The sequence below is a fragment of the Dendropsophus ebraccatus genome, chromosome 5, assembly GCF_027789765.1.
Source record: "Dendropsophus ebraccatus isolate aDenEbr1 chromosome 5, aDenEbr1.pat, whole genome shotgun sequence".
In the NCBI taxonomy this organism is placed as follows: domain Eukaryota; kingdom Metazoa; phylum Chordata; class Amphibia; order Anura; family Hylidae; genus Dendropsophus; species Dendropsophus ebraccatus.
In genome coordinates, this window is record NC_091458.1 from 159,618,620 (window position 1) to 159,646,094 (window position 27,475).

General features: G+C 48.9%; 1 protein-coding gene across 1 annotated transcript; it reads right to left on the reverse strand.

The window, feature by feature from the left end:
- Positions 1-2,289: 2,289 nt before the first annotated feature.
- On the reverse strand, positions 2,290-27,475 carry NLE1 (notchless homolog 1). Its single transcript, XM_069972723.1, has 13 exons — positions 27,368-27,475; positions 25,784-25,920; positions 24,515-24,732; positions 24,361-24,440; positions 23,954-24,030; positions 23,233-23,330; positions 22,566-22,758; positions 21,014-21,149; positions 7,636-7,682; positions 6,337-6,539; positions 5,135-5,294; positions 3,653-3,723; positions 2,290-2,607 (listed from the first exon to the last, which is right to left on the reverse strand). Exons 1-13 carry the CDS (start codon positions 27,405-27,407, stop codon positions 2,595-2,597), a joined length of 1,473 nt encoding a protein of 490 aa, XP_069828824.1. The 5' UTR covers positions 27,408-27,475; the 3' UTR covers positions 2,290-2,594.

Genomic DNA, 27,475 nt, shown 5'->3' on the forward strand with positions numbered 1-27,475 from the left:
TACCAGTTCGATACCTCGAAAAAAAATACAACCCCCCCTTATAAGATCAGCACCCTCCTCTCCTGACATCCTCTGTGCTGCTGTGACCTCCCCATAGATCAGCAAAATCCTCTCCTGATATCCTCTGTGCTGCTGTGACCTCCCCATAGATCAGCACACTCCTCTCCTGACATCCTCTGTGCTGCTGTGACCTCCCCTATAAGATGAGACCCCTCCTCTCCTGACATCCTCTGTGCTGCTGTGACCTCCCCTATAGATCAGCACACTCCTCTCCTGACATCCTCTGTGCTGCTGTGACCTCCCCATAGATCAGCACACTCCTCTCCTGACATCCTCTGTGCTGCTGTGACCTCCCCTATAAGATGAGACCCCTCCTCTCCTGACATCCTCTGTGCTGCTGTGACCTCCCCTATCGATCAGCACACTCCTCTCCTGACATCCTCTGTGCTGCTGTGACCTCTCATAAGATCAGCACACTCCTTCCTCTCCTGACATCCTCTGTGCTGCTGTGACCTCCCCTATAGATCAGCACCCTCCTCTCCTGACATCCTCTGTGCTGCTGGGACGCTGTGACCTCCCCTATAAGATCAGACCCCTCCTCTCCTGACATCCTCTGTGCTGCTGTGACCTCCCCTATCGATCAGCACACTCCTCTCCTGACATCCTCTGTGCTGCTGTGACCTCCCCTATCGATCAGCACACTTCTCTCCTGACATCCTCTGTGCAGCAAGGGACCAAACATTGTGTTTATTGGGGACAGCATGGGGGGGGGGGCAGTAGTGGATTATAATGTGGGCGGATTGACGGGGGGGGGGGTTGTGGTCCAGGTTGGGTGAACAGCCCAGGGCAGGGATGTGGGGGGCACACCAGAGGGCAGGGATGTTTGGTATGTCTGCACACATCCCCTGCTCTCACTTACTGCGGTACCACTCAAAGCATGAGGCTTGTCAAAGCTGAGGGGAGGGGGGATTTGTAAAGGGAGTTTAAGGTGGAACAGACAACCTAAACCTCGGCCAGCAGGAAGATTAACCTTTGCTGCTGGCCAAGATTCAGGCTGTATGTTCCACCTTAAATAAGCTCCCTTTACAAATCCCCCTCCCCTCAGCTCCGGGAAGCTCCCAGCTGTCAGGCCTCCGTTCCTCCGTGCATATTCATGTGTGCACACTCAGGCCGGTCAGGAATATGCATAGGAACAGCGCCGGGGATGGACAGAGAGCGAGCCGGCATCAGAGTCTTCAGCCCTAGACGCAGCTCCTCACACCGGCTGCATGACAGGGGGCTGAGGTGTGACAGGCTGCGGGTCATTAGCAGCGGGGGTCTGTTACACATAGTAGCCGACCCCCACTGCTTCTGGAGAGGCTCAGGATGGGTCAGATGCCGCTCTCAGTTGTGACAGCGGCTTCTGCACAGTTATATAGCCGGCACTAGCGATCGCTGTGTGCCGGCTATAAGTTATCCCTGCAGTGAGCGGAGGAAGGGGCGGGCGGAGGAGGAAGTGACGCCAGGGGGCAGGGGGCGGCACACAGAGAACATGGCCGGCGCTCTGCTAGCCGCCGGCTGTGTTCTCTGCTCTATACTTTATGTTAAGCTGCGTTATTAGGCAGCTTAATATAAAGTATCGATACCAGAAAATCCTGGTACTGAATCGTTTTTTTGCCCGAAATATCGATAGTATCGATATTTCGGTGCATCGTGCATCCCTACTAGAGAGAATACACCACTTTCTGCAGGACATACAGCAGCTAATGAGTACTGGAGAGATCACATCACTTCCTGCAGGACATACAGCAGTAAGAGAGGAAGACTGGAGATTTTTTTTAAATAGAAGTAATTTACAAATCTGTATTACTTTTTGGTACCTTGTTAATTTGAAGGAAAAAAAAGCTTTTCACTGGAGTGCCCCTTTAAGAGCAAACCCCTTATAGATGGGAAGGAAAGAGGCCAGAAGACCCTAATTGCCCTACCAACCGGAAAGTCCCCCCGTTAGAAGAAGGAAGACCTGGTGGCCGTTGTTTTCACTGGACAGGGTAATCTTCTGAGTACTCTACACAGAGGCAGGAACACTGGGGGTCTGCCGTGTCTGGGAAGGAACCATTTTAAAGGGGTTATTCAGGATTCAAAAAAATCACAGCTACTTTCTTGCAAAAACAGCAGCACACCTATCCTCAGGTTGTGTGTGGTACTACAATTAGGGTCCATTTACTTCAATGGAATCTGTTCATCAGTGATGGGCACCTCAAAGCCTTTTGGCTTGTCATCCCCCCGTGCACATAGTCATAGCGCCATAAAGAGCATCAGATATGATTTATTAGAGTAAGTTACTGCTGGTGATATAAGCCGCAGAGCGTCCATTACTCTGTATTATGTCCATAGTCCTTCTGGGGACAGTCTGGCGTCATGCAGTGTTATAGCGCTGCTTGTGGACACATTACTCTGGTGACACAGATGTGATTCTCTATGATGGTCCCCGAGTATTCCTGGCACTTCGGTGGTCTCTTGGTCCAGCTGTTATAGACCTCGCACATGAACAGTCAGCATCATGAATCCAAGTATCAAACCTTATATCTTCAGGTCATGTCCGTCTCCTGCAGGACTCACCGCCTCCATCTGTAACAGAAAGATAGAAAATAACAATGAGGATCCGGACTTTCTGTACAGTATAAGGCGGGGGATGGGGATCCGGACTTTCTGTACAGTATAAGGCGGGGGATGAGGATCCGGACTTTCTGTACAGTATAAGGCGGGGGATGAGGATCCGGACTTTCTGTACAGTATAAGGCGGGGGATGAGGATCCGGACTTTCTGTACAGTATAAGGCGGGGGATGAGGATCCGGACTTTCTGTACAGTATAAGGCGGGGGATGAGGATCCGGACTTTCTGTACAGTATAAGGCGGGGGATGAGGATCCGGACTTTCTGTACAGTACAAGGCGGGGGATGAGGATCCGGACTTTCTGTACAGTACAAGGCGGGGGATGAGGATCCGGACTTTCTGTACAGTATAAGGCGGGGGATGAGGATCCGGACTTTCTGTACAGTATAAGGCGGGGGATGAGGATCCGGACTTTCTGTACAGTATAAGGCGGGGGATTACAGCTGTGTATTATAAAAGGAAAGATGAACAAATCCGATACTGAATATCCGCAGTGTAAATAATGATGTTTGGGCGGATTCACATTGTGTTTGCTGTGTACGTCGCTGCACTGTAGGAAGGCCGCTGCTACTGGAGTAACATTCTAAAAACCATACAGTATATCCCTATACACTAGCAGGCATATGGCGGTACTATCCTATATCCCTATACACTAGCAGGCATATGGCGGTAATCTCCTATATCCCTATACACTACCAGGCATATGGCGGTAATATTGTATATCCCTACACACGTTAACAGATATATGGTGGTACTATCCTATATCCCTATACACTACAAGGCATATGGCGGTGCTATCTTATATCCCTATACACTAGCAGACATATGGCAGTACTATCCTATATCCCTATACACTAGCAGGCATATGGCGGTGCTATCTTATATCCCTATACACTAGCAGACATATGGCAGTACTATCCTATATCCCTATATACTACCAGGCATATGGTGGTACTATCCTATATCCCTATACGCTAACAGATATATGGCGGTACTTACATCCTTAAGCATTTATCCTTCCCTCCGCTGGCTACTCTCTGCCCGTCCGGGCTCCAGTCCACAGCATACACCTATAGCAACAAGCAGACATATAAGCATAAATGCAAGAAAACATCAGGCATTACTGGCAGCGGGTACAGACCGGCATCTACTGGCAGCGGGTACAGACCGACATCTACTGGCAGCTGGTACAGACCGACATCTACTGACAGCGGGTACAGACCGACATCTACTGGCAGCGGGTACAGACCGACATCTACTGACAGCGGGTACAGACCGACATCTACTGACAGCAGGTACAGACCGACATCTACTGACAGCGGGTACAGACCGACATCTACTGACAGCAGGTACAGACCGACATCTCACATTTCACTTATTACTTAATCCCTGGACCAAATGATTTTACAAATAATGTGAAATGAAATTTGTTGCATTCAGGAAATACAGTAACAGTAAAGAATCCCGCACACTTGATCATACATGAAGCAGCTTCATCATACACAGTTGTTAAAGGGGCAGCGCAGCGCTCAGCAATCGTACCGCTATTACGCCGTTCTAGAATTTTGTGCTGGCTTTGTTTCACCGATGTCGCCTTTATCACCTGCTCTATGGCCGTTTCAGTTCGTGCCGGAAGTTTGCATATAGATATCTTTGTACTGAGGGTCGACCCCTCTGGTTTCTGTTGCGCCACCATTTTGTATCAAGGAGTCATCTAATTTCTGCAGGCTGGGTGGGTGGAGTTTCTACTCCTGTTCCATCTTTTCATCCCCCCCCCCCCCCCCCTCGGCACACGACTGCCTACGTCTTCTGGCCGCCTCTCATGCGCCGATGCCGCTCACACCCTCAGAGAGGCCGGCTGGGAGGAAGGGAGCACTGATGCAAACCGGATATAGCGGTAATGGAGGTCTCTGGGATACAGGAACTCCCTAGAGCGGCATCCAACCTCTCCAGACACCTGGAGTTGAATTTCGAGCGTTAAGTTTCACATTGGCCGAACCCGGACACTTTCCCTAAGTTTGCTGAACAGTAGTTAGAAGGTCTAACCCGCCGTTAAGTTTTTATAGTGAATGAGACGTGGGAGGAGAGCTGGGAGGAGGTGGCTGAACATAATAACATGCACCTACCTCCCTGGCTCCACCGCTGGGTTCCGCTGTCCTCTGCTACAGCTCCCGTCTCTTTTGAAAAAAAAAAAAAATGTCCGACGCCAGACTACTCCTTTAAATATTAGGCCTGCTGATAAACACAAAGCTCCAATGAACTCCAGAGAGTATCCTATACAGGTAGCCATGTGCAAACAAGCGAGGCAGATCTTCTTAACCTGCCTGTTCCGTGTCTGTCTTCTGCTGTTGGGCGGCCATGCTCTCTAATCGGTGGGCAGCAGGTTATGGATAAGGAGGAGCTAGTCTGCACCCTGCACACCATGACTATAATGTAATAGCTCAGCACCACACACATCCATTGAATGACAGGACAACGTACCTCATCTGCATGTCCCGGGAGGTCTACAAACAGCTTCTTGGTCTTAGCATCCCAGACTTTGAGTGTGCTGTCACTGCTTCCGCTAACTAACAGCCTACTATCTGCGGACCATGCAATCTGATACACAGCGGCCACGTGACCCCGTAAGGAAGCAATGTACCTAAAAGATAAAAGAGAACCCCATTTCATTATCTATGACACTAAATATGTGTGTGCAACGGCCAATGCTGCCAACACCAATGTATGAAGGACGTTACTACTCACCAGACTGCAGCAGTATGATATATTGATATGCAAAAAACACTGCAGAGACACCATCACGTGTCACGACGTCAGTAAGCTAGACAGACCTTCCTCCGGGAAGGAACAACCAAGCCAAGGAAATTACCCAAGCAAGGTATCCATCCACAGACAGCTGTTTCAGGGGAATTTGCCCCTCATCAGTGTGGAGTAGGAGGTGGCTAGTGGGAGCAATGCCTAGTAAGTGCATGCAAAAGGAGATCAACCAAAACACCGCAGAGACACCATCACATGTCTCAACGTCAGTGTATTCTAGGACATTGCCCCTGGGAAATCAAATATGCAAAAAACACTGCAGTGACACCATCACGTGTCTCAACGTCAGTGAGCTAGCCAGACCTTCCTCTGGGAAGGAGAACTGACGTCCAAAGAGAAGCTGAACAGAATGATGAATCACTTACACTGTTCTGTGCAGCTGATCCAGAGATCTCCTCCTGAATAACATTGACAATAAGTAGTCCTCTCCATTATGTGCATGAGCTCAGTAGTCCTGGATATTCATGAGAAGCAGACTCCACCCACCACTAGCTTATACCACCCTTATTTAAGACACCAGAAACCTAGTAACAGATTCCCTTTAACACAAACAATGGCCGTTATTTGCGGTTAAATGTGTGTGAACCTAGCTTGAAGCTGTTCTCCTCTGGCTCAATATGATGCCCAGAGCTCTGTGCAGCATTGTTCTCCTCACCTGTCACTAGGGGTCAGTATGAGTGGCCCCAGGAACCTGACAGGTTCTTTTCTCCCCATATACAGCACCACTTTCGTTGTCAGGATGCACTTGGTAGTGCAGATTACACCCAGATCGTTTAATTGGGCAAAGATGCAATGGCAGATACAAACCATGTATAAAAGTGGTGACTTTTGGGGAGACAATAATATAAGAAGGTAAAATCACCTACTTTCCAGTTCTGCCATCCCATAACTTAATAGACTTGTCAAAGGAGGCGCTGGCAATGATCCTGGTGTCAGGGGAGAAGAGAACTTCATTGATGAGAGCCTGGTGTCCAGTCATCCTCTGTAAAGGTTTCTTATCTACAGCCGGAGCCCAAAGGAATAAGGTGAAGTCATCAGAGCCGGACACGAGCCGCTCAGGATCCTGGCCCTGTAGAAGACCACAAACTCATGTAAGATGAGGTTCTCTCTGCAAGCAAGCCTCCGATGAGACTCTTCATCACTTGTGTCATGATAAGTTACACATGAACAAAATCAAAAGGCATTATACAATTGTAAAGAAAAAACGATGCAGTCCAAGGGAAAAGACTATGGGCGGAATCTAGTACTACGGCGGTGAGTACCACTAACATTTAACCGTGCCTGATGTGGTGTTGCTGCCCTATGGGCAATCCCTCTCTTGGCCCTCCTGGAAAACCTTGATAGACCCTCAATATTTCACAGGAGGAGCCATATTGGTGGGACAAAGGTCCAATAAAAGCTCCATGTTCAGTATAGAGGTGGTGGAGAGGGTCTGCTGCTTTATGGGCTTATAGAGTCTGTCTACAGTATTGCTATGTGGCATATTACGTCACCCATGTAGATAGTCTAAGTGCCTGTCTGATTTATGGCAGAGGAACCCTAAAGTAGGAACTCTAACTGCGGATAATCACGGGTCAACGGATCAACCAAGGAATGAAACATCTCTCGTCAGCTAATCACATAATTTGTACGGAGTAAATAAGCTGCATGAACAACACCGCCCTGTCAATGCTCTGCAGATGGACACCAATGTCACTGATCAGGGCTAACTTATAGTGCTTGTTAGGTCATGTAACAGGGCCTTAAAGGGGTATTCCAGGCAAACATAGATCCAGGGAGGGCAAGGAATGGTAGGAACATAGCAATCAAGTGATAATTACCTGGCACCACTGCTCACAGTCACCCCCTGGTCTCCTGTATCTCCCAGTCCGGTGACATGACGGCCACAGCAGCGACTGAGGCCGGACACCTCGGCAGTCAGTGACTGGCTGAGAGGACAGCTGCTGTGATGACACATGAATGGGGAGATACAGGGAGACCAGCAGGTGACCAGGAGCAGTTTGTCTGGAGTACCCCTTTTAAGATGGATGGATTATAGTCCCATCTTAGTGATATGGATCAGGAGCAGATCTGCAAACCTGTTGCAATCTGCATTATTAGAACCCAATAGGATCAGGTTTCAAACAATGTTCTGTTTTATGGGGAAAAAAACCTGATCATCTCACCCGAACTTGATTGTATCTCTGTAGAGCTTTTTCTTTCAGCTGCTCCACTAAGATAGAAACAAAAAAAAAAAAAAAAATACACTGTTATTGGCATTAAAGAAAACCGGTTTACAGGGGGTTAATCTGGTTAGGTAAAATATATGTATTATCCCCCCACCTGGAGACTAACAATTACTTCCATACAGAAAACTGTATCTGAGCTGCTGAGTCCGTCTCTGCTCTCAACCCTCTCCTCCTTTCCTTCTGAGACGGCTAACAGCTAAACAAGTCCCTATCTGCAACTTTGTAAGAGGGATACATCAGCAACTTGACCCTCCTATTAATCCTCCCAGCATTACAAAGAAGCTAAAAAGTTGCAGATACAGCCTGCCAGGGACTTGTTTACATCATCCGTCTCAGAAGGAAGAGACTGAGTGATCAGCTCACACACAGTTTTTTGTGTCTTCAGCAGGAAGCAAGAGCTTAAAACTGGGAGAAGGAGACTGAATAGATAATAAAAACTATGTCAAGAATTGTTAGTCTCTAGAAGGTGGATGATTCAACATATATTTTACCTAACCAGATAACTCCTTTAAAGACAAGAACACACATTCACAACACTAACCATTTTGAACTTACTGCCACCTCTGTCCATGTCAGGGACTGTCCAGAGCAGCAGCAAATCCCCATAGAAAACCTCTCCTGCTCTGGTCAGTTCCTGATATGGACAGAGGTGGCAGCAGAGAGCACTGTGTCAGACTGGAGAGAATAAACCACTTCCTGCAGGACATACAGCAGCTGATAAGTACTGAAAGACTGGAGATTTTTTTTATGGTAAATCTTTTTATTAAAGCAGAAAAAAATGGTTAAGAAATACAGCAGGACTAAGTGACGTCCAAAACACAAACATGTACATAGGTTAAAGTGAGCCTCTGTAACACAGCATGTAAATAAACCTAATCGGATGCTCCATAAGCGTAGTTCTAATCTCACAGGAAGACAGTCCCGGAAATGTGATCCAATAGGGAAGAACAATATCAGTTGTCCATAGAAAAGGCAAGTCTTCCAACAGAGTTCTGGGACTTTGACTCCAAGGCGTGGAGTAACTGAATGACAAGCCCTTGAGGAGAGTGAGGAAGGGTCTATCTACAGATCGGAATACCGACAAGTGAAGCACCACTGAACATCATATAAGGCATCACATTACATTAGAGAAACCTAAGTAAACATAGAAGAAAAACAGAAAGAAAAGATGGGCATAGAGCCCTTCAGATAAGTAGGAGAAAAAGAGGGGAGAGGAGAGAGGAGCAGGGCCGCCATCAGGAATTTCCTTGCTGGGAGGTATAATTTGGTTCAGATCAATTCTAGACAACTGGCTCATATTCCCCATTTTCCCCAGTGGCTTAAAATGTAACCTCTGTTGGGGGGACGTGGCTAGCCATGCAAGGAGAAGGAAGCATGGAGTAGGAGCTCCGTCCTAGGCCTTGGCATTTGGGGCTATTATATGCTTTTTCATGGGGCTGAAGAGAGGGAAAGCTAACAAGAGGGTGCAGTCAGCGCCCCGGACCCCACACACGCCGATCTCGAACTTTTTCTCACCCCTTTCCAGCCTGCCGGAGGATACTGCCGGTGAGACCCGAGAGCCGGCGCCATCTTGTGAGCAGCCGTGTGAGCAGAGGAGACGGCAGACCCGGCGGGGAGAAACAGCACGTGAGCCTGCCACAGCGGCGACCGCACCGGAGATCCCCACGTCCCGACAGGGACCCGACAGCAGAGGCGAGCAGCGGAGACCCGGCTCGCTAAGCGGACCTCCCCCTCCCCAGCACGAGACCCCGCCATCTTGCCGGCGTTTTGAGGAGGTGAGAGGAGAACGGCAGGAGCCGGCAGAGAAATCCGAAGAGGCATCTCCTCACCGGGGATCGACGGGACAGAGAGGTGCCCAGGGAGCTGAGACCCAGTCGCAAGACCCTGCTTCCTGCCCGGGGAGCGGTAAGGGAGCGCCGCCATCTTCCTCACACGTGCCATACAGCCCCTGCCCTTTAGTGCCAGCGCCTCAGCCTGCTGCAGCTGTGCACCGTAGCCCGGACAGCCAGTCACACGGCTGTAGCAGAATCCCGGTGCCTGCGGTGCGGAGATCTGGCACCACACAGGGTAGCCGTGTCCTGGCTCCCTCGGCTGCCCAATTAACCCCTGACTCACCAGACGCAGTGGTCGCACAGCATATCTCCTCAGCTCCTGCAGCCCTGCAGACTCACGATCTGTGCACCGCTGGTCCCCACCATACCCTGTCCACCCCTGGGGTACAACCTAAGCACTCAGGCACTCCTGGGTCTGCTGCCCGCCTTATGACAGCCCGACAGGCAATCTCAGACCCCCACACGAGAAACCCATCCACTTTGGCAATGACATCACTGCCCTGTCTCAGCCAGCTCCCGGCCCGTGGGGCCACAGAATCCGTGGCCAAGACTCCCTCACACAGCTCCCAGCCACCACAGATGACAACGGCGTTGCCTCAGGGTGAAGCGGCAACAATTCTCAGTGCCCACCCAGAACTGCAAGCCCTGTTGGCATTTTTACCCTCTAAACAAGATATTGAGACTATGGCCCTGGACTTGAAAACTGCTTGGAAGCAAGACCTGGGAATAGTCAAGGCGGATGTGTCCACCCTGCAGACCCAAGTGCACGACCTTGAAACCTTTCAATCTTCTGTCCAGCAGTCTCTGACTGAAATGCGTACCCAGATATCAACTCACTCTTCCCAACAACAGCAGATCTTTGCGCACATAGATGACCTGGAAAATCGCAACAGGCGCAACAATATCCGGATCCGTGGTCTCCCCGAGGCGACACGAGCAGCGGACTTGCTCCCAACCTTATTAGGAGTTTTCAATATGCTCCTGGGCCGTCCGCCAGAAACTCACATAGAAATTGATCGTGCTCACAGAGCGCTACGACCACAAAGTGGAGACCCAGCAAGGCCTCGTGATGTGGTCTGTAGAATTCATTACTTCTCGGTGAAAGAGGACATAATGCGGAAAGCCCGCCTTCTTCCCGAAGTAGACTTCGACGGGGCCAAACTTCTTTTCTTCCCAGACCTGTCTAGGCGCACACTTCGCCTGAGAGCCGCGCTGAAGCCGTTACTGGCTCATCTGCAATCCCGCAACATCGCATACCGCTGGGGTTTTCCATTTGCCTTGTCCGCCCGGAGTAATGACAAGACTGCGACTTTGCGCACCCCAGCGGACCTACCAGCCTTCCTGCAGACCTTCGAGCTCCCCCATGTCGTGCTTCCAGAGTGGGAAGCGATTCTGCAAAATCCCATGGCAGCTGGATGGCAATCTGAAGCCTCTTCTTCCCAGAATACCTACCGATCCCAGCCTCCGAGACCGCAGCGATCCAGGAGGAGAAGAAGAAGCGCATCCCGCTCGGACTCTGAACTTTGACTTACTCCGAGACCTGGAGATGCGTGAGATGCCTCTGTGTTTGCTGTTTATTTGTTGATTCTCTCTCTTCAGTACACCCCTATACGATGTTATGATATAAGGATACCCCCTAGATTAGTTACCTGTTTACAATCTGGTTCCCAATGATGGCCTACCTACGCTCCTTACCTGAGCCTTGGTTCCCTACACCCCCCAATAGGTACTCAGATGATTCCTACACATCTGTTGGTTTTAGTACAAATGTTGTACGTGTTAGACTTTTTGCCACCTCTCTTATGGTGTTGCTATATTGTTCCCCTACCCTTTCTCCTTCTGTTTTCCCCTCTCTCTCTCTCCCTGTGCCAGCGCGGTCGGTTTAGGCGATTTATGGTGCTCTCTCTTGTGCATTGCTCTATTGGCTGTTTCGTGTTTCTCGATGGAGACACTTAATATAACATCCTTGAATGTTCAAGGATTTAATGTCCCCGAGAAGAGATCACAGATTTTATACGCTATGCATAAAGAGAGAGCTCACATTTTATGCCTTCAGGAGACACACTTCCGGGCAGATAAGGTTCCTGCCTTCAGAAACCGCTACTATTCTCAGTGGTTTCACAGCAGTAATCCAGAGCACAAATCTAAGGGAGTGGCAATCCTTCTGCATAGATCTCTACCATGTCAAATTCATGAGGTGAAGACGGACTCTGAGGCGCGTTATGTTTTTCTGCGATGCACCATAGCTACCCAACTCTACACGATAGCTTGTGTCTATGCCCCGAACCGAGGTCAACAAACATTCTTGGCCAAGGCTCTGGATGACCTTAATGCTTTTAAACAGGGCCACCTGGTTGTGTGCGGAGACCTGAATGTGCCGCTTCAGCCAATGGTGGATGTGTCCTCGGGCCTGTCTTCATTCCCATGTAGCAAACGGAACAAAATCAAAAGAGAGCTCCATGCGATGCAACTGTGTGATAGCTGGCGGCTGACCCACCCGGATGCTCGTGATTATACACACTACTCCAATGTACACCACACCTATAGCAGGATAGACTACATTTTCCTCCACCACCACCTCTTAGATAGAATAACTTCGACTGCCATTGACAATATACTTCTTTCCGACCATGCCCCTGTCCACTGCAAACTCTCTTTGCCCCGGGCCTCTGAGAAATCCTACACCTGGAGGCTCAATGAGTCGCTTCTTAATGACTCACTGTGTCTTGCGGAATTGAAGGCGGCCACGAGCCACTTTGCATCTGACCATGGCTCGGATACCACCTCCCCGCAGATTAAATGGGAAGCACTTAAATGCGTGCTTCGCGGGATACTAATCAAGCACGGGGCTCGATTAAAGAGAGAAGCGGCGGGCAAGCTGCATAAACTACTGGACACCCTTCAGACCTTGGAACTGAAACACAAGACGACACTAGCTGAGGGTGACTATAGAGAACTGCTTAGGGTGCGGACAGAGATAACCACACTTTTAGCTAAAAAACAACACAGATATAGGCAAATTTGTGCCAGTGCTTACTATGAACATGGAAACAAATCAGGCCGCTTATTAGCCAGAGCGCTGAGGGATAAAAGGGCTTCCTTATATATACAATCTATAAAAAACGCATCGGGCCGCATAGTCAGACTCACTTCGGAGATCCTAGACGCCTTTAAAAACTACTACACTAATCTGTATCAGTTGCCTCCGGCAACGGGGGCAGCTGGGGAAGATATACTCCAATACATACACCGCACGGCTTTGCCGCTATTAGACCCGACCATCCTATCAGACTTAGAGAACCCGTTTAGTGCTGATGAACTTTCCACCGCTATCATGACACTCCCTTCCGGTAAGAGCCCTGGCCCTGATGGCTACACTAGTAAATTCTTTAAACTTCTACAAGCCGAACTCTCCCCGCACATTTTAGCGGCATTTAATGAGATCTCCCTTTCCTCGCCCTTCCCCTCCTCCTTCCTGGCCGCTCAAGTCACTGTGATTCCTAAAGAGGGAAAAGACCTTAACCAATGCGCAAGCTATAGGCCAATCTCTCTCATAAACACTGACGCTAAGATATACGCCAAACTGTTAGCTCTACGGCTGGCGCCCCTCTTGGGGACTCTGATCCACCCTGATCAGGTGGGGTTCGTCCCCTCCAGAGAGGCCAGAGATAATACTCTGAAGACCTTCTCTGTAATTCACTATGCTCGTGCCTCCAACACGCCATGCATGTTGCTTTCACTAGACGCGGAAAAGGCATTTGACAGGGTGGATTGGGGTTTCCTGAGGGGTGTCTTAGAGGGTATCGGGTTGGGCACAGTGATGAGAGAGCGCATTTTGGCTTTATACCAATGCCCACAGGCACAAATTAGAATTAATGGGACACTGTCCAGCCCTCTCACTATCCACAACGGTACAAGACAAGGGTGCCCCCTGTCTCCCCTCCTGTATGTGCTTGTCATGGAGCACCTGCTGAGAGCTATTAGATTGAATGAGGAGATTGTAGGCGTCAAGCTTGGAGAGATGCACCTAAAATGCTCAGCCTTTGCGGATGATCTGCTGGTCTACCTTACGGAACCAGAGAGGTCCCTGCCGGCTCTAATGGACACTCTCGCGACATACAGTACTGTGAGTAACTACAAGATAAATCTCTCCAAGAGTGTCGCCCTGAATGTTTCCTTGCCCCCCGGATCTGTTAGCCCCCTGCAGCGGCGGTTTCCCTTTGTGTGGCGTACTTCTTCCTTTAAATATCTTGGAGTGCATATTCCGGCCACACTAGTGGACACTTTCGAGCTTAACTTCACCCCCCTGCTAGCCCAGTTCAGGGTGGATCTCGCCAAGTGGGATAGAAAGGACTTTTCATGGCTGGGCAGAATTAACATCATTAAAATGAACCTGCTGCCCAGGTTGCTGTATCTGTTTCAAACGATACCAACCCAGCTCCCGCGCTCCTTTTTCCAGGCAGTAAACCGTCTTTTCTCCCGTTTTATCTGGGAGCGACGGCGTCCCCGCTTGTCGAGATCCACTCTCTCTTTGGCAAAGCCTGATGGTGGTCTGGCCCTTCCAGATCCCCATAAGTACTATCTTGCAGCAGTAGCCACCAGGGTACTTGATGGATTCCATAATCGAGACTCTAAATTGTGGGTCCGCTTTGAAAATGCCCTGTCCCCCTTTTCCTTACCGTCTCTCCTGTGGATTCGTCCTTCCGCGTGGACAGGGACACACCTATCTTCCTTGCCCCTAGTAGCCCGCACCGTCCTCCTGACGTTTCGCTATATGAAATCAGAAAACCCTCTCTATGTAGCCAATGGCCCTCTCACCCCTATAACGCACAATGTAGAGTTCCCGGCGGGGCACATTGATCCCTCTTTTTTGAATTATCCCAGGCAACACCACCTCTGCTTTAGAGATGTCTGCTCTTCAACGTCTCTTTCTCACTTTGAGTCTCTTGTCCCTGATCAGGATAGGACCCCTAGGCTTAGATGGCAATACATGCAATTGTCACATCTCTATCGCTCCCTGTCCCCTGCGGCTAACCTCCATAGACAGCTTACAGCTTTCGAGGAATATTGTGTGCAACCTGAGTCCCCTAGACACACTGTTTCTCTACTATACACTTTATTAAACACACCAGATAACTCATACAAGACAACTTTCCAATTAGGTTGGGAAACAGAACTGAATCGCACTTTCACCAGGGAGGAATGGGACAAGGCATTGTTCTTTTGCCATAAATCCTCAGTCTCCAGCAGAGCACAGGAGACGTGCTATAAAGTCCTAGCACGATGGTATAGGGTCCCGACCCTGCTCCATCGGTTCTATCCATCAGTCACTGACATCTGCTGGAGATGCGGGACATCTAGGGGAACTATGACCCACATATGGTGGGGTTGTGCCAGACTCCAAGGATTCTGGCGGGAAGTGGTTGATATTATACGAGATATTACTGGTATAGCCTTGACAAATGACCCAGCCACGCTTTTGCTGTTGATCCTTCCGGGACCTTCAGCAAAACTTAAGAAGAGCCTTCTTAAATTCCTATTATTAGCCGCAAAGACGGTGATTCCACGACGGTGGCGCTCAGAGACTCCCCCTACAATAACTGACTGGTTTGAGGAGGTCATGCGTTTACAAAGAATGGAGGAACTCAAAGCAGAGTTCCACAATAAGCTTCAGCCTACGGCTAGGCTGTGGTTCCCATGGATGGCCTTTCTGGATTCGCCCTCCTATATGACTCGAGCTGTGAGGCCCAGTGGCCAGGCTCACGGTGTGACTCCCTCCTCGTAAGAGGTGTCTTATTTTGCCTGTTTTTGCCCTGTAACTTGGACCGTGCTGGCACCCCCCCCTTCCCCCCTCCTCACCCTCTCCCCCTTCCTCCTCCCTCTTTTTCTCCCCTTCTCATTTTTCTGGCTGTTTTTTTTTTTTCTCTCTAAACCTTCTTTGCTTTTCCCTGGTTTGTTGGTTTTCTGACAGAATCAGCGTTTTACAAGAAAGGCGCCTACAACTGGAGTTACTTGCAACATCGGCTTTATTGTTATGAACGCGTATGTTGTTACTATTTGACCGCTGTAACTAGCTCTGCTGCGGAGCGGAATGCCGCTCTTAATGTTTGTACATTATTTTTTTGCCCTTTCCTAATAAAAGCATTAAGAAAGAAAAAAAAATGTAACCTCTGTTATACAGATATAAAATTGTAGAAATTAAATGTGAACAAGGTGCAATTCAAATAGACACTTACTTGTATAGCTGCCTCTTGTGCTCTGTATGCAGTGCATTATATTCACCCCTGCAACGTACAATTTATAGCGTGTCTACAAGCCCAGCGGGGCTCATTATGATGGAGACTAAAACTTATACAAGAGTGGGGTAGGGGTTCCCCTGTATTCAGAATGCTGTTGAGTACTAGGCAATGCCCCGTTTGGGGTTATTGAATTTCGAGGGCCTGGGGGGGCTGTGTGATTTGTATATGTTCACCAATATCCCCCCCCCCCCCCCCCCCCCCCCCCCCCCCCCCGGTATGCTCACTAACATAGAATATGTTGATAAGGCTAATATAATGAGGCTGTTCCATGTTAGTGAGCATATACAAATCATCCCCCCCCCAGGCAGACTAGTTTAGCTCACCCAAGCCAGTGATAGCGAATACATGGCGGTGAGAACGCTTTCTAGGAGATCCTGTTTGTGCAGCAGAGGTGTCTTTATCCTGCTCTGCATAGACCCTCGAAATTCAATAATCCCAGACGGGGCATTGCCGAGCACTCAACAGCATTCTGAATACAGGGGAACCCCTACCCCACTCTTGTATAAGTTTTAGTCTCCATCATAATGAGCCCCGCTGGGCTTGTAGACACGCTATAAATTGTACGTTGCAGGGGTGAATATAACGCACTGCATACAGAGCACAAGAGACGGCTATACAAGTAAGTGTCTATTTGAATTGCACCTTGTTCACATTTAATTTCTACAATTTTATAACTGTATAACAGAGGTTACATTTTAAGCCACTGGGGAAAATGGGGTATATGAGCCAGTTCTCTAGAATTGATCTCACACACAGACACCAGCACACATGTATACAGACATACAGACACCAGCACACATGTATACAGACACCAGCACACATGTATACACACATACAGACACAAGCACACCAGGGCACGATGAAGTTTGAACTTCTGCAACCTGGAGAAATCACCTGATATCACCTGCAGTCCTATGTAACACCACATAACACAGTGGTATCTCTGAGTACAGATAATGTAGTAGATTTCACCTGCAGTCCTATGTAACAGCACAGATAACACAGTGATACCTCTGAGTATAGATCATGTAGTAGATGTCACCTGCAGTCCTATGTAACAGCACAGATAACACAGTGATATCCCTCTGAGTACAGATAATGTAGATGTCACCTGCAGTCCTATGTAACACTACAGATAACACAGTGATATCTCTGAGTACAGATAATGTAGTAGTCACCTGCAGTCCTATGTAACACCACAGATAACACAGTGATATCTCTGAGTACAGATAATGTAGTAGCTGTCACCTGCAGTCCTATGTAACACAACAGATAACACAGTGATATCTCTGAGTACAGATAATGTAGTAGCTGTCACCTCAGGGCACCCCTACTAAATGATGTTCTACAAAATAAGAAAAGTGTCATACAGGGACTCACAGGTGACGTCTTCTTTGATCTGAGGCGTCACTTTCCCTTTTCCTCTCCATCCGGCCCAGACCTCCATGATGATTTCTTCCAGATACGTTTCATCCCCTTAGAACCTGCGAGACAAACAATTTAGGCTCCGCACATTTCTAGCAACTTCCTTTCCTTTCTCCCCCCTGTAGGCTCCCAAAGTAACTGCGCTGTGTGGGATGCCCCCTGTATGTAGGATCCCCTGCTGTGCCCCCTGTATGTAGGATTCCCAGCTGTGCCCCCATGAGCTAATAATGCCCCTAGAGGTGGCCCCCATGAACTAATAATGCCCCCAGAGGTACCCCCATGCACTAATAATGCCCCCAGAGATGCCCCCATGAGTTAATAATGCCCCCAGAGGTGCCCCCATATACTAATAATGCCCCCAGAGGTTCCCCCATGAGCTAATAATGCCCCCAGAGGTGCCCCCATATACTAATAATGCCCCCAGAGGTGCCCCCATATACTAATAATGCCCCCAGAGGTGCCCCCATATACTAATAATGCCCCCAGAGGTGGCCCCATATACTAATAATGCCCCCAGAGGTGCCCCCATATACTAATAATGCCCCCAAAGGTGCCCCCATGAACTAATAATGCCCCCAGAGGTGCCCCCATGAACTAATAATGCCCCCAGAGGTGCCCCCCATATACTAATAATGCCCCCAGAGGTGCCCCCATGAACTAATAATGCCCCCAGAGGTGCCCCCCATATACTAATAATGCCCCCAGAGGTGCGCCCATACACTAATAATGCCCCCAGAGGTGCCCCCATATACTAATAATGCCCCCAGAGGTGCCCCCATATACCAATAATGCCCCCAGAGGTTCCCCCATATACTAATAATGCCCCCAGAGGTGCCCCCATATACTAATAATGCCCCCAGAGGTGCCCCCATACACTAATAATGCCCCCAGAGGTGCCCCCATACACTAATAATGCCCCCAGAGGTGCCCCCATACACCAATAATGCCCCCAGAGGTGCCCCTATATACTAATAATGCCCCCAGAGGTGCCCCCATATACTAATAATGCCCCCAGAGGTGCCCCCATACACCAATAATGCCCCCAGAGGTGCCCCCATACACCAATAATGCCCCCAGAGGTGCCCCCGTAGACCAATAATGCCCCCAGAGGTGCCCCCATACACCAATAATGCCCCCAGAGGTGCCCCCATACACCAATAATGCCCCCAGAGGTGCCCCCATACACCAATAATGCCCCCAGAGGTGCCCCCATATACTAATAATGCCCCCAGAGGTGCCCCCATACACCAATAATGCCCCCAGAGGTGCCCCCGTAGACCAATAATGCCCCCAGAGGTGCCCCCATATACTAATAATGCCCCCAGAGGTGCCCCCATGAGCTAATAATGCCCCCAGAGGTGCCCCCATATACTAATAATGTCCCCAGAGGTGCCCCCATACACTAATAATGTCCCCAGAGGTGCCCCCATACACTAATAATGCCCCCAGAGGTGCCCCCATACACTAATAACGCCCCCAGAGGTGCCCCCATACACTAATAATGCCCCCAGAGGTGCCCCTAAAAAAAACAAACATCCTACTCACCTAATCCGCGCTGTGGCTGCAGGCAGCAGCTCTTCCTCCTCCTCTTCGGGCTCCATCTTGCGAGCCGCAGGGACGGGACTTCCGGCAGACGTGATGACGTCACATCCTCACGCCTGCCGGAGGGGCACATGATCACGGCCCGGCCTCCCATAGGCTGCTGGTATGAAGTGCCGGCAGCCTATGGGAGAGAATACAGGAGGTGACAGCTGACAGGTCCTTCTCCTGTATTCTGATCGCTTTAATGTTCCGCCCGCTGTGCGGGCGGAACATTAAAGCGATCAGTGCATCCCGAGAAGCTGCGTGGCCGCAGCTTTTTGGGATGCTCAAAAACAGTTGGCAAGGGGGGCCGTGCGGGCCCCCCTAGCGTAGCGGTCGGGGGGCGGCGGCCGGCGGGCCCGCCGGGCCCCCCCCCCCGTGTCTCTTAGGGTCCGGGCCCCATACGGCAGTACCACTTGTACTGCCCTATCGGCGGCCCTGGAGAGGAGAGAAAAGAAATAGGGGCAGAAGAGGGAAGGGGGGAGGTAGGCGGGACATGAAGGGGGGGAGGGAGGGAATAGGGAAAGGAATGAGGGACCACACCAACTGGAACCTACCCCAGCCAGGCTTGCAGATCAGAAGAAGCCCTAAAAGTATCCCAGGCAAACCAGGTCTTATCACAAAGGGCAGGTTTGTCTGAGTCATCTGCTACCAGTTCCTCCATGCGCCTGATCTTGTTAAGAGTTTCCACCAACTCCACCTTAGAGGGGGGACAGGACTGTTTCCAATATCTCGGGATGACCGCTCTGGCCGCCCCTAGAAAATGCCTGAGCAGGCCTTTCCTGACCAGGGGCAGGGAGCCCAGAATAAGAGACAGTAGGGCGATCTCGGGAGAAGCCGGCACTGATGTAGAGCATACCTTATTATAGAGTTGGAAGACCGATGTCCAGAAAGGCTGTATAATAGGGCAGGTCCACCAAATGTGAATATAAGTACCCAGGGCTCCACCACACCTCCAACACAAGGGGGAGGCAGAGGGAAATACAGCATGAAGCCAGTCCGGACAGTGGTACCATCGACTAAGAATTTTATAATTACGTTCCTGTATCCTGCTGGAAATAGATGTCTTATGAGTAAGAAGGAAAATCTTAAGAGAGATCATCCTCCGAAAACGTCTTATTCAAATCACATTCCCATTGCAGGACAAAGGAGGGTTTCAGGTCTGTCTCCAAATTGCCCTTCAGCGCTCCATAGGTCAGAGAAATTGTGTGGGTAGGTGGGGTCGACTGGATGGAAAGGCGTTCAAAGGGTGTAAGGTCTCTGTGAATCTGAGATGCAGGGGCAAGTGTGTTGAAATAATGTTGTAGCCTATTATGAAAGAGCCAAGCTCCAGGGGAGGGTGCCGGGTCAGTTGTGGGGGGGCGTAAGCGGGCGCCTACTAGGACTTGATGAAGACGGGGCTTATCATGCAGGGGGATCCCCAGTATAGAGCGAGTGTCTTGGTCCCAAGCAAGTTGAGGATTACTATATAAGGGAGTCAGTGGTCCGGGTCTAGATGACAGCCCGTTTGTGAAATATGCGGTCCCATATGGGCAGCAGCACCCTGGTCACATATGGAATCAACGTGGAAGAGGGCCTATCCCTTGGGGGTAGCCAGGGTAGTGCAGAAGGGCATGCGGGGGACAGGGCCGATTCAAACGAGACTCAACGCTTCGTGGTATGGTGATGGCAGAGGTCCAGAACCCTTGTAACTACAGTAGAGTAATAATAGAACAGGATATGTGGGAGACCCGTTCCTCCCCTGTCCTTTGCCCTTGCTAGATTCCGGTACCTGATGCGGGGCCCCCCCGGGTCCCACACAAAACGGATCATAAGAGATCTGAGCCTATCCAGAAAGGCTCTAGGGAGCGCCATAGGCAGGGCCTGCATCAAATACAAGAGCCTCGGCAATATATCCATCTTAAGTGCCGCCATCTGGAGATTTTTTTAATAGAAGTAAATTATAAATCTTTGATATAAAAGAAAATAAAATTCACCATAGAAGCCCTTTAAAAATTTAGCTATCTAAGAACATGTATATAGCATAAGATGAAACTATTGTCAATACAAATAGAAGATTGGTCTAATGTGTAAATATCAAAAGGAAACTGCTAAAAGCAAAGCGAATGTAACGTGGTAATAGAGACAAAGGGCTACTGACTATAATAAAGAGAATAATACAACAGAGAGAACACTTACAGGAGCCCTGCATGTCTTGGGGATTGATGGAGGCCTCAGCCGGATTGAAGGCCCCGGTACGGAGGACGTAGTCGGTACTAAGGGCCATTGTGTTAACCCAGTGTCCATGACCTTGTAGAGTGCGGCACAGGATCCCCTATAAGAGAAGTGTGGTTATACGGGCGCTGCAGAAGGTTAGTCACAACCAGTCAATGTCTGCTGGGATTCACAAAAACAGGAACGGAAGAAAGAGAAGAAAGAGTCAAAAGTTTTTATTAGTTTTGATCAGATTTAACATTTTTGGGGGATGCAAAAAAAAAAAAAGTCACTTCACAACCCTCCAGCTGCTACAAGACTACAACTCCCATCATGCCTGGAGGACTAAAGCTTTAAAGTGTCACTGTCATTTACATTTTTTTACAGAATTCAATAGTACAGGTGATTTTAAGAAACTGTGTAATTGGGTTTATTAGCTGAAAAATGTATTTTTATCATGAGAAAGCAGTTTGAGGCTCTCCCCCTGCCTTCATGGTTCTCTATGGAGAGGGGAGGGGTGGAGGGAGATGAGGCACCAAAGCAGGACTACAAAGAGTTAATTTACAGCTACATCACCGGCTATCTCCTCTGAAATCAGCACTGACCTCTCTGACCTCTGAATATCAGCTTTCACACAGGCCCCGCTGTGTAATCCTTTGTTCTTTGCTCTCTGCTGCCGACTAATCTCCCTCTTCCCCCCTCCCCGCTCCGTAGATTACACAGGATCCGACTGATGAAAAAGAGTCGAGATTTCCTGATAATGAGCAGTGAATGAGAGAGGAGGGCGGGGGGGACCTGGGGAAAGGCTTTTTGAATGCAGATAATGGCAGATTTGCCTAAAAAAAACAATTACAAGGTATCTTAAATCGCCTGGACTATTGATTTCTGGGGAAAAAAAAATACCACATACTGTAGGAATTATGTACACATAGTGTGATCTCTGCCCCAGTTTCTTGTAGTACCGCACATCCAATATATTGCCTCTATCATCATTTTCCCTCCGGAATTCCCTTCGTTTCTTTCTGCCGCAGGTAGTTCTATACAAAGATCTCTTATTGCATGACAATGGTCTATTGTTTTTAACTTCTGCTTTGCGTTTGGATGATTTCTATAGATTTGGGGATATTTTCATTAAAAGGGGTTATCCAAGATTTCAAAAAAACACAGCTACTTTCTTACAAAAACAGCATCACCCCTGTCCTCAGGTTGTGTGTGCTATTACAACCCAACTCTATTTACTTTAATGGAACGGAGCTGCATATGGAAGAAAACAGCCATGTTATTTCACTGACTAGAGCAGCTCTGTCTTTGGAAGGACCTGACCTCTCTGGCTTATTAAATTGAAAAGGACACCACCATGTCGCCCATCATTACAGTGTAAAAGGACGACTTGCTAGGAAATAATACGGGTTCTGCCGTTTTATTTCATGCAGCACAGTAACATGCATCCATTGGTGAGGCCCCAACAATAACCCAGATTGGCTGGGGAGCCCTCATTACAGAAAGTCCTGCTTTTGGTGGCTTTATATAAACTTACATCACTGGCCCTCCAGGCTTTTATTGTCCTGTCCTGTGAGGCGGAATACAATAGGCCGTCTCCACCCCATTTAATAGTAGTGACCGACTGTGTGTGACTAGTAAGGATCTTCTGGCACTGGCCGATGACAGTGTCCCAGATACGGATGCTGCAGTCTTTGGATGCGCTGGCAAGGTACCTGCACTCTGGGTTCCTAAAAGGGAAAAATAAATAATAAATATATTACATTATATTAGTAATGTAACCTCCGCACCCAGAGATGGTGCCCCCCATTTACTTGATGGAACGGGAAGTGAGTGCAGGGTCCACAGTCATATAGGAAAGTAGCTGAATGTTACATGCGGTGGGGGAGGAGGTGAGTAAGATTGAGAAAGGGCCGACACACAAATAAATAGAAACGTATCAGTAAAGGGCTCAGCTACAACCAATAATCAATCGGCAAATATCTTTTGCTCCCCGGGAATATCCCTTTAAACTCCTGGTAATCTCATGTTGCTGAGGTGTCCATTCAATGCCTGGAAGGTTCCCTGCAGAATTCCAATGGAACTCCTTAGCCTTGTAGTTGCCTCTGCACCCTGACAGCCCAGCGCGGGTTGTGTCTTTCCATTTCCAATCTGAGGAGGAACGGGTGGGCGTTATACATTACAAAGCAACAAGCCTGACTTACAAATGCAGAGGCTCCCAGCACAGCCATGTTATCCACTTTGAGTGTCCTGTTAATGTTCGGCCAATCTGCTTTCCGGTGTTTGGATCCCAGATGAAAATCTAGATGGATAAAGAAATCAATAAAACAAACAATGATGAACTGTATAAATATACCTGAGTAGTAAGAGTGCAAGGCCTGTGCCCGAGTTATCACGTCTGGGTTCATTCCCATACGTGTGTCAGTAAGTGACGTCATACGTGTCAGTAAGTGATGTCATACATGTGTCAGTAAGTGATGCGGGGACAGTCAGGAGAGGCAGGGAATGGCTGTGAGCGTCATGAACAGGGGGCGGGGACGGCGCTCAGAAGACACACCAGAGAGGCGGCTACATCATTGCAGTGGCGCCAGGGGGGGGGGGGGGGGGGTCAGGAGGCGGCGCATGTGCGGCAGACAGAGGGCGGAACGGGAGGCGGAGGAGACGAAAACACCACCACACAGGCGGTGCTGGCCTATTGCACGATCGCTCTAGGCTGCTCCTACATGGCTCCCGCTACAATAAAGTATGATTTTCAGGCACTGGAAAGCGAGACCAGCGTGGAGAAACATACCACCAGCAAGGACTTATCAGCTACAGGAAAGTATAAGTAGTTGTGGGGGGAACAAAGTGGGTACAGAGTCGCTTTTATGGCAGGTGATGTTAGGGTGCGGCACACAGACAACATGGCGGGCGCTCATCACATACCTGGCTATTCTTACAGCCTGATGCCAGCTTCTTACCATCTGGGGACCAGGCAATGCTGAGCACCCAGTGTGTATGCCCTGTAAGGAATAACATATGTAACCGTCACTAAAAAGCAAACAAATAAAACTACAATACATCACTGGTTATAAAACCCTGTATTGTTCTGTCCCTGGAAAGTGTCCTCCAACCTGAGGCTCCCCGGCTGTTACACCACATCAACTCACAGCCTGCCGTACGGCCAAAGTCTGCCGAATACCGGTCTTCTTTTTGGCCAAAATGCTGACTTTGGCCGTGGTAATTTTACTTTTTTGGTTTGTTTATACAGATTGGTTTTAACGTATAACACGTTCATGCAAATTGCAGGAAATATTAACACACACAGTATATATGCATGTCCCTCTGTTTACCTTTTGCTGTAAAGTGAGGGGTCTCTGTGCTGAGGTCCCAGAAGCGCACTGTGGTATCTCCTGATCCGCTGGCCAGGTGCCTGCAATTACATATGGTTGACGCTTACCAAATGCTGGTGGAATCGGAGTCATGTATATTTGTAGTCGTACTCACTTTCCAGTTGGGCTGAAAGCTACAGAGATGACCGCCTCCGTGTGCCCCTCTAAGGAACTGGTGCACCGTGTGACAGCTCGGACCTTGAAGACGGCCTGGGGCTGGTAAATTATGTCCAACACTTTTTCCGTTTCTACCGTCTGTTTTTCCAATGTTTTTTCCAAAGACGTCACAATCTCCACATCATGGACAAAGAACGCCAGAGGTAGCGGCTCCTCCTAAATATAAAGACATCCCGTACTTTAAGGCTATGTTCACACTACGTAAAAGTACGGCCGTTGTTGCCATCGGCAACAACGGCCGTACTTTTTGCGGAGCGCAACATAACCTTATCTGGTATGGGATCCCGGCCGGAGCGTAAACACATTGTATATGCTCCGGCCGGGATCCCATACGGGGCCACAAATAACTGACATGTCAGTTTTCTGCGGCTGGAATTCAGTGAATTCCGTCCGCAGAAAGACCTGTCAGTTCACACAGGGAAGCGAGCGGCTCTGGCCGCTTGCTTCACTGTGTGCCATGGGAAGCTCTGATGCGGGCGCCCACTGATGCGCCCGCATCAGAGCTCCGAGGCCAGATGGATCATCTGGCCAGCACTTAACAGCCGGTCTGATACGTAGTGTGAACATAGCCTAATACCGTAATACTGGCTGAGAGCTTCATGCATCAGGTACCTGTCATCACCCACAAACCCCAGTTCAGCAACAGATCACACCAGGATCTATGGGCTAAAATACCATGTAATATAAATATTAGCGAATGTCACTGACTTCTGGCACACCTGCTTACAGGAGGAGACCAGGACTGGGTGTGACAGAGACAACACTGTACTTAATGTATGGAGAAGACTAAGAAGTGTGTTAAAGGGGCTGTCTGGCCGAAACTACAAATCTACACTACAGTGCGGTATACTTACCTATCCCACTTCCCTGCAGCTGACAGTTCCTGACCCCGCTGTCATTTTTATAGACAACACCTGGTGACGTGCCGTTCCCACAGGAAATCATAGATAGTATAACGCTGTTTATGCCGAGAGGCCGTTTCCTGTGGGAATCGCACGTCACTGGATATTGTAATAAGAAAATGACATCAACAGAGAGAGGACATCAGGAGGGCGGGGAACTGGCAGTAGCAGGGAAGCGGGGCAGGTAAGTATACCGCACTGTTGTGTCCTCCGCAGCAGCAATTTGTAGTTTATGACGGACAATCCCTTTAAGGCTTACAGAACGCCTTTACTTAAGGTAAAGAGATACAAATTGTGGGCATTACCTCTTGTAGAAGGGCATTACAGACCAGCTGCAGCTTTTCAGGCGTAATGTCTACAGGGACATCAAACGAGGTGCCCAGCAGCTCCCCGCTCTCATTCTTAAACTGAACCAGAATTCTTCCCACGTCTTCCTTCATATCTGCAAAGAAAGAAAGAAAGAATTCTTAAAGGTGGCGGCTTGCTAAAACACATACAGGACATTTACAGAATCCCCCCTCCCCCACACTGGATCTGGACACGATATGCACTGGTTTATACTTTTTGCTTGTTCATAAAGAACCAATCACCATTCCTGACCTGTCTGTTATCTGCAAGTGGCAGCCGCGTCAGCTCAGCAGCAAAAAGCTTTAGCTGTCCATTATAGTTATATTACAGGGAGTTCCGTCTATAATATACACTACAGTCGGCTTATGGACCGTATAACATGGACAGCCTAGAAGGCTAACCCATGGAAATTATCAGGATAAGCGACAAACTTAAAGGGAATCTGTCACTAGGTTTATGGTGCGTTAATTGAGGGCAGCATACATTAGTGACAGAAATGCTGGACAGATGGGTGTATTACTGACATCATTCTGTTCAGCCGTTCTCCTAATATGCAGGAGAATAGGATTCTTGCCGCACCCCTCCCCCGCCCCCCAGCTGCTGATTGACAGGTGACTGCCTATACACAGCATGGATAGATAACTGCCAATAAGCAGCAGGTGGGTGGAGTTTTCTGCTTCTCATGAATATCCAGGACTACTGAGGTCATGCACATAATGGAGAGGACTACTTACTGTCCATGTTATTCAGGAGGAGATCTCTGGATCAGCTGCACAGATCAGTGTAAGTGATCCATCAGCCTGTTCAGCTTCTCTGTCACTAGTGTATCCTACCCTGAGATAGGACGCTGTAATCCTACAGTCTCTTTAAAGGGGTACTCCAGCAAAAAAAATGTATTCTTTCAAATCAACTGGTGTCAGAAAGTGCCCGAGATTTTTCATTTACCTCAATTATAAAAATCTTCCAGTACTTATCAGCTGCTGCATGTCCTACATATCTATGTCTATGAAATACAGCAGCTGATAAGTACTGGAAGACTGGAGATTTTTTTTTTTTTTTTTTTTAATAAAAGTAAATTACAAATCTGAAACCAGTTGATTTTAAAAGAAAATAAAAATTGCTGGAGTTCCCCTTTAAGATTGTTGGGGACCCCACCAATCAGCAGAGATCCTGAGCACCTGGGTTCTGCTTACTGTATGACGATATATGACTATCCATAGCTTCCTCAGGGATTCAGAGACCCCACCTGTGGTGACTACTAGGAGGATTAATGGGACTGGACATGCCCTTTAAGAGACTCGTGGGGGGGGGATGTACCCACTCATGGGGTCCCCCCCCCTAACACGGCCCGGTCCTCATACACTGGGGTCCATGTATGAGGTGTGTGCGCTCCCTGCTTGTCCACAGCGGAAAGGAGCGGTGTATATATATATATATATATATATATATATATATATATATATATATATATATATATCATAGTATCTACCACAGCCGACCACATGGCGTCACTCACTCTCTAACACACGAGCCCCAAATACCTGACATCTTCATCTCTCCGTGACCGGTGACAGCAGACATGTGTTTACCGGGCGCACGTGGGAGGCTACGTCATCTCCCGGCGCCGCCGCTCATACCACAGAGAGCGT